General features: G+C 42.0%; 1 protein-coding gene across 1 annotated transcript in view; it reads right to left on the bottom strand.

The window, feature by feature from the left end:
- The window catches only part of LOC146331409 (calmodulin-binding transcription activator 1-like), a 76,920-nt gene that overhangs the window by 30,977 nt on the left and 32,356 nt on the right, over positions 1–13,587 (bottom strand). Inside the window, exons 4-6 of the mRNA XM_084730672.1 lie at positions 9,638–9,705; positions 4,083–4,218; positions 722–793 (exon numbers count right to left, since the gene is read on the bottom strand). Coding sequence (XP_084586798.1) covers positions 722–793; positions 4,083–4,218; positions 9,638–9,705 — 276 coding nt within the window. The remainder of the gene's footprint in view (positions 1–721; positions 794–4,082; positions 4,219–9,637; positions 9,706–13,587) is intronic.

The raw sequence follows: 13,587 nt of genomic DNA, 5'->3' as shown, positions 1-13,587 counted from the left end.
CAGCAACGTCTACCCTCAGCAAAAGACTTAGTGAAAGAGTGGCACTTTTCTAAAACTCTGAATATAAACTGTTCTGGACCAGATTATGAGTTCAGCATAAGTTACCACAGCAATATAGCCAGCCAAAAGTGAGCAACCTTGGTGACATTGAAAACTGTGGATTTAGACTCAACATACCTCGCTAACACATTAATCTTGCTTCACAGTACACCCCTCTAGCATATTCTAGATATATTTTGTGGTCTGTGTGTGTGTGTGTGTGTGTGTGTGTGTGTGTGTGTGTGTGAGTGTTTGTGGACACTCCACTCAGCCAAACAACATCCAGTTTTATTATGACCCCAGTTTTGTGATTTTCACTGTAGTCTGCCTCATTAATTTAGAAGAGGAGGATGTTTATTGCTGGTTTATGGTTCGGCTTATTTTTCTGTTTTGAAAATATAATGGACAGTTTAACAGACAAAACTTTATGTAAAGCTGATAATACACTATATATTTTCTGTTTGTCCGGTTTTGTGTCAAATGATGAATAAAAGCTCAACGTAGCTGGAATAAATGTTACAAGACAGTCATTGTGTGAAAAGATCTGGAATGACAAAGCTATATTGCTATAAATGACAGCTAATAAAAAATGAGCCGGACACTATAAATGCTGCAGAAATAGTGTTTTGTGTGTGTCTAAATGTGTGAGAAAAGGCAAGGTGGGGAAGGGGGGTGGGCTTACCTGCAGCAGCCAATAGCATCTACGATGGAAGGTGGGGATGATTGAGGAGTGGACGTAGCAGCCATACAGACACTAGAGAGAGGAGAGGAGAGGAGAGGAGATTGCCAGGGTAAACGGGAAAAGAAAAAGGGAGGAAGCAAGACGAAAAGTGAAAAAGGAGGAGAGGACAGTAAATGAGAGAACAGGAGAGGAGAACTTAGGTTATACCCACTTAGGTTGTATTGATTGCGGTGCTAAAACTAAATTGCAAACATGCTGTATGCGTTTTTTTCCTAATGTCTTTTCTAAAATACCATAAATCTGATGTTGACAATTACAGCGGCACAAGAGATTGTGAAATTTACTGCCTCAGCAAGACTAGACATAACCCACTTGGAATTCACAAAAAGTCACAATGTTGTCAGCGCACAGACACTGCAAGAGAGATCAGTAACGGTGAAGAGAGGAAAAGAAGAGGAGGAGAAAGCGAGGAAAGTACAGAGTGAGAGTGGGGTGTCAAGGTGGACAAGATGAAGAGGAACTTCAGGATGGACTTCATCCAGAAGACGATGCTTACATACAGAATAGTGTATACATGTGTGTGAGTGTGAAAACTGACCAAATTTAGGTTTATTTACAGATTTAAACAACTTCAGAGTGTCTATAATATTTTGTGTGTTGTGAAGTGCTGGGTGTGGTATGACATTTTTCATAGTGCATGATGAAATATTGTATCCAAGTTTCTGAACCAAAACAAAAACTGTATGTTCTGACAACCTAAAGGTGCAATATATGACATTCAGCCTCACTAGATGTCAACAAACAACTATTTGCAACTACAAGTATAAGTTACACTGTCTCTGTCTGTGTTGTGATCCAAACTTCTCTGTTTATCGGGGTGGCAGCACTTGCATTTTAGTGCATTTTAGTCCCCTCTATACTACCTGCATCCGTACTGCCTAGTTACAGTATTTCTCGTACTACAGCTAAATTTTGCATTTAAATGTGTTCTGTGTGTGTTCTATGTGTTTTTTCCCTAACTCTACTGTGTAAACAAAGCGCACGTGACCTCTAGTGGCACTGAATGTTGCTTACAGCACCTTTAAGTTGAGGACAAGTGTAAACCCACGTCGTCACCCACTGGTTTGCGGACTATTTTACAGCCTCAGCTTTAGCATAATGGGCATTACCATTTTGTATTTTTGGAGCCTGAAGTGACCATTATTGAACGAAAGCATGGAGCTGTGGAGGAAACGCATTGCTATGCCTCTATCCTGATTAGATCTGACCCAAGGACATGCAGTAGTAGTAACTTGTCAATCACAAGGTAGCCACATCCTAAAGCATACCCTGCTTTATTGTCTATTTTACTCTAATTGAGAGCATAATTTACTAAATGAACATGAAGCAGCATTATTTCCTCATCAGCTTACATGCCATCACACTTCTTTTTGCAACCACCCTGCTGGCCATTAGAAAAAATTCAGGTTTAAGGCACTTCTGCATTGGTTTCACTTCTCAGACCTAGACACTCCATTTACTATTTATGGTCAGCCCTAGAGAAATACATAATTTATTCAAGGTAACAGTGTGTTTCATTCTAGCTGCTAGCTGCTATAATTTCCAGGAAACCGCGGGATACATTGGATACGTCGAGTGTGGAAGGAACTCCGCAAACGTAAATAAAAGTACAATACATTACCTCATCTATGAACATGATTTCTGCCTCTGAGTCAGGTCCTATAGATTTTCATATAGACTTTCATCTATATGGTTGTTTACCAATGACGACAGCTCCCATAATCCCATGCTACTACACAATGTCATCAAACCACATCTTTTGTTATTGTTTTGATGTGAGAGAGAACTTTAATATATTGTGCGTTTAAATAAGTATATCTTTCTAAATCTGATCAAAGAACTCAAGGTTCCAGTTTCTTGACAGTTTTTGATATTCTGTGCTGTGGAAACATTTCAACGCTCAGCAAGTACTGAGGGTCGATAGTCAGTCTTAATGAGTGTGTGTGTTTGTGGCGTTTGACAGAAGAAGGATGAAATGACGACAGAAAAGCCTTCTATCAAGGTCATCGCTGCCATTTTTTCCACATGCATCAAAATCAAGGATCACACACACCCACACCCATAGAGAAACAAATTGGTTGTGTTTAAAGACGAAATTGCACTAACACACACACACACAAGCACGCGCACACACACACGCGTGCGCACACACACACACACGCACACACACAAATACTCAGCAATCAGGCTGTATATAATCAACACTTACAACTCGTCCTGTTTTCTTTCTCATACACACTTGCGCACACTTATATTTTCTTGCCATTTTGCCTCTTCTCAGAAGTAGCCCGCCCTCTATCTAAAGTGTGCTTTGCCAAAGGCAGAGTGCATTTCCATATATTTCCATTCGATATGAGGAGGCTCTCCATCCAGGGTTATGTTTTTCTCTCCTGTTTCCTGCCTCTCCCCATCCTCCTTCGCTCCCTCTGCTCATCTTGCTGCTCTGCTCATTCCCTCATTCCCATCCCCTGCTCTACACACTGCTTGCTTGCTTGCTTGGGGGGTCCTGGGAAGACGTGACACAAACAATTACTGAGCATCTACCAGGGAGAGAAACACTTGCCTTTGTATATATGTGTGTGTGGGGATGTATTCATGCACGGTTGCAGAAAAAGTGCATGTGAGATGAATGTCAATGTGAGAGTGGGGTTGTAAATAATAGAGGTGCAGATGGGAATACTTGATCTCAATTATTCCCTGCACCTCTGTGTGTCTTTCGCCTGTCTCCTGTTCACCTTTAATGCAAAACTATTGAGCCCTCTGCAAGAATCCATGTGCCTCCTCACTGTCTCTCCTTCGCTCTCCCTTCTACCTCATTCTTTCTGCTTCTGACACATGCATGCTCACTCCTCTCACCTCTTGGTATATTCCTGCTGAATAATCAATTTTTGAGCTGGCTGATGTGACTCAAACACACACACGCACACACACACACTCACTCACGCACAGACGCTGCCTTGAGACTGGATCGATACTCCTCTCTGTTCTGCTGAAGGAGGCATTGACATCATTCCTGGCCTCAGGCCAAACACACTCTTATCCTTCAGAAAGAGAGGCAGAGGGAGACAGAGAGAGGAAGGGAGACAGGGGCACGAGCAGGGAGGGAGGTAAAGAAAGGGGGCACCACTCGCTCTCAGATAACACGTTGGCCTGCTAGCTTCAGCACGTGTGTTTTTGTGTGTTACATGTATGTGTCTCCTCAGAGTAAGTAAGGAGAGTAAGTTAAGGACAAGACCACCAGTGAAACCTTGCTCAGCACTAAGCAAGATCATTGACTTGTTTTTCCATCACTGCATCTCACCTCTACTCCCTGGACTTTGAGTTTCATATGATCCTCTCGGGTGGTCTTCCCGTCTTTCCTTTTCTTCCAGCAGTAGCCATCTTTCCTGTACTTCACCTTCTTCCGGTTGTATAGGATCATAGATCCATTCTGAGGCCTGATGGAGGACAAGATAAAGAGCTAACAAGACAGACAGACAAACATGGTGCTGCATGTTGATTATACACAGAGATGAGTATAATTCCAGTGAAACGTATTTGAAATTTATTTTCGAGTGTTTTGTAGTTTGTATTTTGCTGGGCAGAAAAACGTTATTTTCTACATCATGTTATTTTCAAATAAGACATACTTTTATCCCAGTGGTTTTCAAACTGGGTCTAGGGGACCAACAGGAATCCTTGAGTGAGTTATAGGGGGTCCCCAGCAAATGGAGAAATAGACTACTTTAGCTTTTACTACACCAAGTTGGAACAATAAAGGGAGAATATGTTTGTCAATTTTGATTGCTTGTAATTGGGATATTAGTTTGAACCCCTGCTGTAGGGAAAAAAATACAATAATTAACCTAATCACAGTCACTTGTAGCTGTGGTGCCAGTCTAAATCACGTGACATCTCACTGTAAACTACAGTCTTTCATTTGTGTAGGTCAAACCTACTGGATGACACTAAAATACAATAGAAGAAAAGAGAAATTAGTAAACACAGGTGCTCTGTAATAAATAGCTTATATAGTTCCTAGCCAGAAACCAGTCAGTATGCACCCCTGAATTTAGAGTCTCTCACCTCCAAGATATCCTGATCAGCCACTTCAACACTATGATGTGGGAAATCAGAAGAACTTATCTTATCAATGTAAGGGGGTTAAGGTCAGGGTGGAGAAGAGGTCGCTCAGGCATCAATGCTGGCATCTGAAGTGGTTCAGCTTTCTCCTGCATTCACCTCCCTCTACACGCAACATCTATTGCATGTTTCTTCCATTTTTTACTACCTGTTATACGTTTTTTGTGAGTTTTTAATTACTCTTTTTAGGGTCTACAGCACAGAGGGTGTCACAATTTGATACATTTGATGAACAAGGAAAGGTATTTGTGCCCATCTCTGCTTATACAGAAGAAATGTTTCAGTAACTTCTTTAAAACAGCACTGACAGCAAACTAACTCCATGGAAACTGTCCAGAAATTATTTCCTGCTGTAATTTTTACACAGTATTAAAATTCTCCTGCATTGCTGATTCAAAAACACGTTCTGGGTTTACATGACGTCAATGTTACTCTCCCACAGTCAAGTTAGCTGGCCCCATGCTGCCCCTCCCTCTTATAATACGTAGACTCACACTCCTACGTGTTAATATTTTAGTGGGGTGATTTATAAGCACAGCAGAAACATTGGCCTCTAAGCTCCCATTCTATATACACCTGGTAGGATGAACACACAAACACACACACACACACACCAGGAGCCATACATGTAGAAAGACAGAGATGCTATAGTGATATCAGAGATGGCAGGACCTACTGCCGTGTGTTCTTTGGGCTCAATGTCAAACCCGCTGCTCAGCAATCAATCATTACACTTCTAAAACGTTAAGGACAGGTGTGTGTTTGTGTATGTGTGCAATGTGCTTCTGTGTGTGTGTGTGTGTGTAGGTGGAGGAAAAATGCTTCTCTGCCTTATCTCATGACAACAGAAAGAGAACAGGCCCGTTAACAATCAATAACCTAACACATACTCACAAGTGCTCACACAGAGTCATGTGCACGACCACACACACATTTACACACCTCCTCTCTTCTTTTCCTGCCCTCCACTTCTCCATCAACCTCCAGTCTTTATCCCTCTTATCATCGTATCTCTTCATTTTCTCTTTACTGCTCCTTCACTCCCTCCATTCTCCACTCCTTTACACTTACTCTCATCTCATCCAGTCCTTCTAGTCCTATCCTAACCTCTTGTTTCTGCTCTTTTATTGTCTGTCTCTTCTCCTCCACTCTCCCCCAGAGATGGGCAGTATTTCAATTATTTAAAATATTTATTTAATTACTTTTATTTTGTAATTTGTATTCTGCTGGGCATATATAAATATGCTATTTGCTTTTATTTGTGTATTTGAAATACTTAGATTATTGAATGCGTAATTTTATCCTCAAATAAGACACACTTTTATTGAGTGGTTTAAACTGTAGAAGAAAATAAATGGTTTAATTCCAGATTAAGGCTAAATGTAAGAAAGTCACATAACATGCCCTGTTGGGTCAAACAACATGGTCATTGTGAACTAACCACATCTATCTACCATTAACATTTGTGTTCCTTGTGTTCGGTATCTTATGGAAGGATCCTGCTTTGGTATTTGGTGCAAATTTCCCCTCAGATAAAGGTATGTTTACATCAATATATAATCATGTCCTGAAGCTAAGAAAAAAAACACTAAATTTCAACAGAAGATGAAATAAGTACATCACATTTCACAACTGACATCACTCACCAAATGTAACTTAAGTAACTGAAAACTTTAAATAGGTCAATGTTGACTTTTGGTTTCACATGGGACACAAACCTGTTCTCCTGGGTCAAAGTCCTGTGTTTGACCCATCAATACCTCAGCAGGCTTACTCACTCTATATATTGTTCCCATTATAATTACGTTGGTCACTAGATGTTACACACTATAAGCTGCTTGCGCAGAAGACCTATACAGCAATTTTTCTGGTGAAGATGGGATGAAACTACCCACAATGGACCCCTAAATTCACAGCTTTGCACCTCCAAGATATCCTGGTTGGGCATTTCAAATATATGATGTGCTAATCTTTTCAGTTTCGGAGGGTTAAGGTCAGACCTATATTGAGGCTAACTAGAATGTGACAATATCAGTTTGTGTAAACATATTTTTGTATTTTCAAATTAGAAATAACTTTTTCCACACCAGTATTTTGTATTTAAATACATATGATGGACAAGTATTAATCATTTGTAACAAGATACTTTTTGATGTATTTTTGGCTTCCTCTCCTCTCCTCTCCTCTCCTCTCCTCTCCTCTCCTCTCCTCTCCTCTCCTCTCGGCAAGAATTTGATGTAGACACATCTATATGGACTGAGATGATTGCAATTTACTCAGAACACTGTGTGTAGTGAAATTGAATTTACTTTGAGTTGATTTTCTTTGACACCTTAAATCTGTTCTGTTTTGGGGGTGAGCCTGCCAGTTTCTTAGCAGAGTGGAGACCCCCACCCTCCGATCAAAGCCGAGTTTAGTCTCTGTCTCGAGCAGCGTGAGTCATCTCAGAGCTGCTGATTCTAATTATGTTATGGAGAAGATGGATGAGATCAGATGTGTGCCTTTGTGTGTGTATGCCTTTGTGTGTATGTGTGTGTGTGTGTGTGTGTGTGTGTGTGTGTGTGTGTGTGTGGGTGGGTGGGAAATACGTGCAAGTTCATATGCATGTGTGTGTGTGCACATGAGGTGCGTGCACGAGGACGATGCCCATGTTCCTCGCAAACCCTCCCAATTCAAGCAGACATAAATGCTATTGATTGTAACTGGGCTGTGATGTGTGGGATATAAAAAGCTTTTCCACCGTTCCACAGTGTAGCAGAGCGAAAACAGAGAAGGCAAGGGGAGGAGAGTGGGAAAAAAAAAGACGGCAAGATAAAGAGACGGAGTGGGCGAGTGAGTGAGTCCGGTAAAGGGAGGAGAGGAGGAGGAGTAGATGAGAAAAGTGAGAGCAGAGGGACAGAGGAGGTAATAGTCATTACTTTGAACTGATGAGGTATTTCAGTGAGTGGAGAATTGAAGGTCATTGATTGTTATCTTAATATTGCCCCCCACAAGTGTGTAAACGCATGCGCACATATGGATAAAAACACACACACACATTACACGCACAAGCCACGCACACACATAAATGTCACTGGCTCTGTTAGCTGAGCTCCTTTCCATCTGATGGGATTAGGTGTAATCTGTTCTAATCGTGCCTCGTGTCATGTGTAAATGGGATTATATCTAACTGCTGCTCAATAACACCAATATGACTGCTGCTGCTGCTGCTGCTGTTGCTTGCTGGGAGGCTGAGCCTACACGGCAGCACAACCAATCAATGAGAAATCCATCCACAACATAAACTGTGCTGCTGGCCTCAGGCTGCTCCTGAGAAGAGTCCTTCAGCTCACACAATGGGAGCGTACAGGCATCACCTCAGGCTTTCAGCAGTGTCAGTAATCAGAACTGGGGCCATGAGGTGACCTCTTCACTTACTTTACTTTTTATTTCTTCTATTTCTTTTCTTTTGCTCTTCTCTTCTGTCTTTCTTTTCTTTTTTTTAGCATACCTACATCTGTATTGAAGAGATAGTTTGAATTATTTGATGTGAGATTGTATGAGGTATTTACGGATCAATCAATCAATGTCAGCTGATCAATGTCAGTGTTTTACCTAGAGTAGATGCCAGTTGAGCAGCCCCCAGTTTGGTGAAACTGAGAGGAGCACCAGCACAGAAGCTAAGCAATGAACTGCTGTGGACAGGGTCAGCAACAAAAATTATTTCAGACGCTTAAAAAAAACACGCACCTAAAACAATCAGTATTGGTTTGAGCATACGTTATATTTAGAATATTTTAAGTGCTTTACTTTGTCATCAGATAACATTTTCTAGTGTGACACTGCCTTTATACATATCGCTTTCTCCAAACCAACCAGACTCCATAGGCGAAATCAGAAAATATTGTTTTTTTTTTTTGTTTTAACAAGTTAAATTTAAAAAAACACATTTAAAGACTAAAGTTATATCCAATTAAAATTATTTATATCCAATTTAAGTAATGTTAATTTCATAATTAATTTTTTAAGACCTGTCAAAATCCACATTTAAAGCATTTTAAATTCTGGTAATTGCATTTTAGACTTTTTTTTCAACTCATTTAGGACCTGCAGAAACCCTGTGCTTCAGGTAATGCAAGGACTATAAATAAGTACCTCATACAACCCCACATCAAATGATACGAACTATCCCTTTAACTAAAGTAAATGTCAATAAGGTGATTTATCAATAATTCAAGTTGCCCTTTCTCTTCAGTCATTTTTTTCTCTTTCCCTCCCTCCTTCCTACCGTCTTTCCTTCCTGACGATAACCTCTCCCCGTTTCTAGGAAAAGAGCTACCTATGGTTCATTCGATCAATGAATATTCAGTTCTGCCATGTGAATCCCTGTTCACACCCCATCTTATATACACATACCCCCCCCACACCCTCTTCTATGTCTGAATTATACATCACTTATCCTAATACATTTACATTCATTAATACTCCATTTCCAGCTGACTAGGTGCTTTACAGTCAGGCCATGTTCTGGAGCGTTCTCTACATGTAGAGTAGGCCGTCAGCAGGACTCTTTGGAGACAGTCGACGTACATCACTAATGTTTTAATCAAACACAGGCACTCAGTCATTGGGATTAAACCAACGTGAGTCACTGCCTGATTGAGTGAGTGATGCTGTGTTTGTACTTTGGGTACTTTGGTGTGTGTGTGTGTGTGTGCGTGTGTGTTTAAACCACTGTCTATCTGCTCTCCTCACCTGGTTTTTGGCGATGTCGTCAGCCACTCATCATGTTTCTCAAAAGTGATGAGATATGCAGCAATCTCCTAGAGAGACAAAGACAAGACAGAAAGGTTATATTGGTGTGTGTGCGCATGAGAGTGTGAATGTGTGTGTCACAGGGAGATAAAACATAACAGGTATTTCCAGATGACCTGCCGATGCCCACAGAGAGTGTGTCACTATCTGATTGCCACGGTGAGGTCTGGGCGCCTGATTGGTCACAGAGCAACCAGTCAGGAGACAGATATAGAGGACAGACCCTAAGGGCCAACAACCAATCACACTCACCGACACACCGATGTCTCCCTCCACTGGGGAGGAAAAGCTATCTCCTAAATACACACGCACATGCCACATAAACACACACACACATACACACACACTGGGGGTGCAAACCCATACACCAGCTGAGAGAGTGCGCTGATAGGAAAAGTTTTCTCGTACTTTGCAGTTTCACAGTTTCCCGTCAGATAAAGCCTGCTCCTAACTTGATTCCTAATTCCTCCGGCTCCCTTTTCATCTCCTCAGCTCTCCTCTCCTCTCCACACTATTTCTATTCTTCTTCCACACTCACATGAATCCAATAAAGTAAAAAAGAAAGTTGAAATCATACAGGTGCATTCTACCGAGAGTAAGGCAAAACAAAACGTCCATACACACACATAGACAGAGACACACACAAGAGATGCAGCCAAAAGAAACTATTGTTTATACCTCTTGCTTTTTAGTTGCTCATGCAATGCCGCCTTTTCCCTTTGCTCGATGAACTCTCTCACCCCTGGCTTCCTCCTTGAAACATCATTCTCTCTCCCCCTATCCCTGACTCCCATCTCACCCACTTGTTGTGAAAGACTATGAAATGTAAATTGTCCTCTTAAGGCAATCAGTGTTTGAAATGTGGCACAAAGCAATAGTGAAGAAGACATCAACACTCCAGCACTCCTTCATCTGCCCCCTCAGATCAACAGTCTCCTCTCCAGACCTCCTCTCCCTCTCCTCTCTGTCTCTTTGTGTGTGTGTGTGTGTGTGTGTGTTTAGGTATTTGTCCTAGTTTGGCATGAGAGCACTCCAGCTCCACACCGATCAGACGAGATTGAGGGACACAAAGAGGGAGAGGGGAAGAAAGGCAGAAACGAGAGAGCAGCTGGAGGGTGCTGGCACTTAACTGGATTGTTTTTTTAGTATCCTCCATTCGATCGTCACATCCCAACCCCCCACTGCCTCATCCTGCATTTATATGTGTGTTTACACATGCGTGTGTGTATGAAAAGGACTGTCATCATACTAGAGCCTGACAAATTTGTGGAGCCATTGCTGATATCAATTTTAGTAAAAATTCTAATATTGATAGATCATCCAGTTTTCTTTATCTATATATGTATATATGTATATATATATATATATATATAGATATATATATACATATATATATGTATATAAGATCAAAATTGCGATCAGGGCACTGAAACAGCAAACTTTCACTGGTATTAGAGCCCGTCCAACAGTGGATTTTTGGGGCCCTTGCCGATACTGACTTTAATTAGTATAAAAAAATTAATATATTGACATAGTGCCCGATTTTCTTGATCTACATATATGATATAAAATCAAAATGACATCACAGCACTGAAACTGTAACTCTCACTGGTATTAGAGCCCAACTGATAGTGGATTTTTGTGGCTGTTGCAATACTGATTTTAGCTAGTAAAAAAATATTCTGACATTGATAATCAGTCGATTTTCTGTATGTACATTCAAAAAAACCATGATATCAGAGCACTAAATATTAAACTTTCACTGGTGTTTGAGCCCGACCAATGCTGGATTTTTCAATGATATTTTTAATCATTCTAATAATTATAAATTAAAAAACACACAAATAGAGCAAAATATACATATATATTAAACCTAAATCAAGAAAAAAGGATCAAATATAGACCAAATGCTTCCCATGAAGCTATCAAATCCATCTGCATTATGTTTTGTTTTCATAATAACCACATATCAGATGACACATATTCTGATACTGATATAGACTGCTAATAGCTGTGATTAGCCAATATCAGGCCTATAATATTGACCAATATATTGGTTGGGTTCTGATATGTGTGTGTGTGTGTGTGTGTGTGTGTGTGTGTGTGTGTGTATGTGTGTGTGTGTGTGTGTGGGAGGGAGGGACTTTCTTGCTGGCCACTGTTAATGTCTGTCTGTCTGAGGCTCATAAAACTTTTTAGCCAAAGCAAGGCACAACACACACACACACACACACACGCACGCAGGCACGCACACACACACACACACACACACACACGCACAAGCACACAAGGAGTGCCTCATTCACTTATGCATCTATTCATTAGCTGTGACAGGCAGCCACCTCTCCTCCTCCCAAACCACTCCGCAGCAAGTCAATATCCTATACGGCCTCCACAGCCCCGGCCAGGCACTCGGGCTCCCCTAGTGACTGTCAGCCGGTGGGAGGCGGGAGGAGAGAGGAGAAGAAGAGAGGAGACGAGGGGCTGGGAGAGACAGAAGGATGGGAGGATTAAGAAGGAGGGAGAGAGACTTGCAATTAAAGGCCTGCCCCATAAGAGCCATTAAAAAGCCAGAAACAGAAGAGTCAGCTGAAACGGCTGCCTGACACACACTCTAAAACACACCCACACACACACACACTCTCACTGCAGACACACACTACTGCTGCTGCTCACTCCCTCCTCACCAGCATACACACACATACACACGCCCATGTGAAGAGTGACAGAAGTGAGATGGTGAAGGTCGATCCTCAGGAAGTCACAGTTATTGTCCCAGTGGAAACCAGTGATGGAGCGCTTTGAGCATGCCTGGCGACACACTGACCCTTCAGGAATACTGTGAGTGTGTGAGTGTGTGTGTGTGTGTGTGTGTTAGCTGTGCCAGACACAGGGACAGGGACAAGTATCTTTCTCCAGGGATCTACTCTAGAAACCCAGACGTTCTGCATGTCTGTGTGAGTCTACGTAATAATACATTACGACAGGCCCAGCTGAACACACACATACACTCTCTTCCAGACACACACACACACACACACCTATTCCTGTCTGTCTGAGTGTGTGTGTGAGAGAAAGTGAGAGAGTTACTTAAGAAATATCTAACAAAGCAGAGCGCATGAGTGGGAAGTTAGATTGGAGCGAGCGATGCAGTTGGGGAAATCAGCCTCCCACTCACGCATCACTGAGACCATCTCCCTCCAAGAAACTAGTGGCATGTACAGAAAAGGCAGACAGACACACACACATAATGCACACACACATTCACATACACTCACAGGCCTCAGGGAGATTTCCAGAGGAGGGGGGGGGGTGGGGGGTGGGGGGTCGCCTACACTGCAACAGACTTATCCAGGAGCTTTCCCCAGGGAGATTCCGTTATAGGGTCTAGCCACAGGCTAGTGCGTGTGTGCGTGTGTGTGTCTGGGTGCGTGTGTGCGTGCACGTTTGAAGTCTAATGATGAGCATCACCCCGACAGAGATCTGGGGAAAACAGAGTTGTCTGTAAACTGGAACTGTCACATCCATTCGAAGTGCCTCGAATGAAGGCTGCCTCTGGTTCTCACCACAGAAATCATTTGGCATTGAGCAGTTTATTTTGGTGGTGTGGGGAGGTAGCAAACCGAAGCGTCCTTTTCAACTACAGAATTTGTTCTGCCTTTTTCCTTGAGCGTGGTAAGCCTTGTATACATATGTGGGGCGAAAGAACTGCATTAGCATTACCAGGGGAGGTCTGCTGATGCTGTAATTTGTTCCTGAGCACCTCCACCGGTTCTCTCCTTCCCAGAACAACCCTGTCAGTGTCTGACGTTGATAGACACTCTATCCAAAATTGCCTCCTGTTTTTATTATTATTTTTCTTACTGCAGACTTGCAGGATCCTCTGTGTT

Source organism: Lutjanus erythropterus, chromosome 2, assembly GCF_056507025.1.
Source record: "Lutjanus erythropterus isolate fLutEry1 chromosome 2, fLutEry1.hap2, whole genome shotgun sequence".
In the NCBI taxonomy this organism is placed as follows: domain Eukaryota; kingdom Metazoa; phylum Chordata; class Actinopteri; order Lutjaniformes; family Lutjanidae; genus Lutjanus; species Lutjanus erythropterus.
The sequence above is the reverse complement of the archived record's forward strand: the minus strand, read 5'-3'. Positions and strand labels throughout refer to the sequence as shown.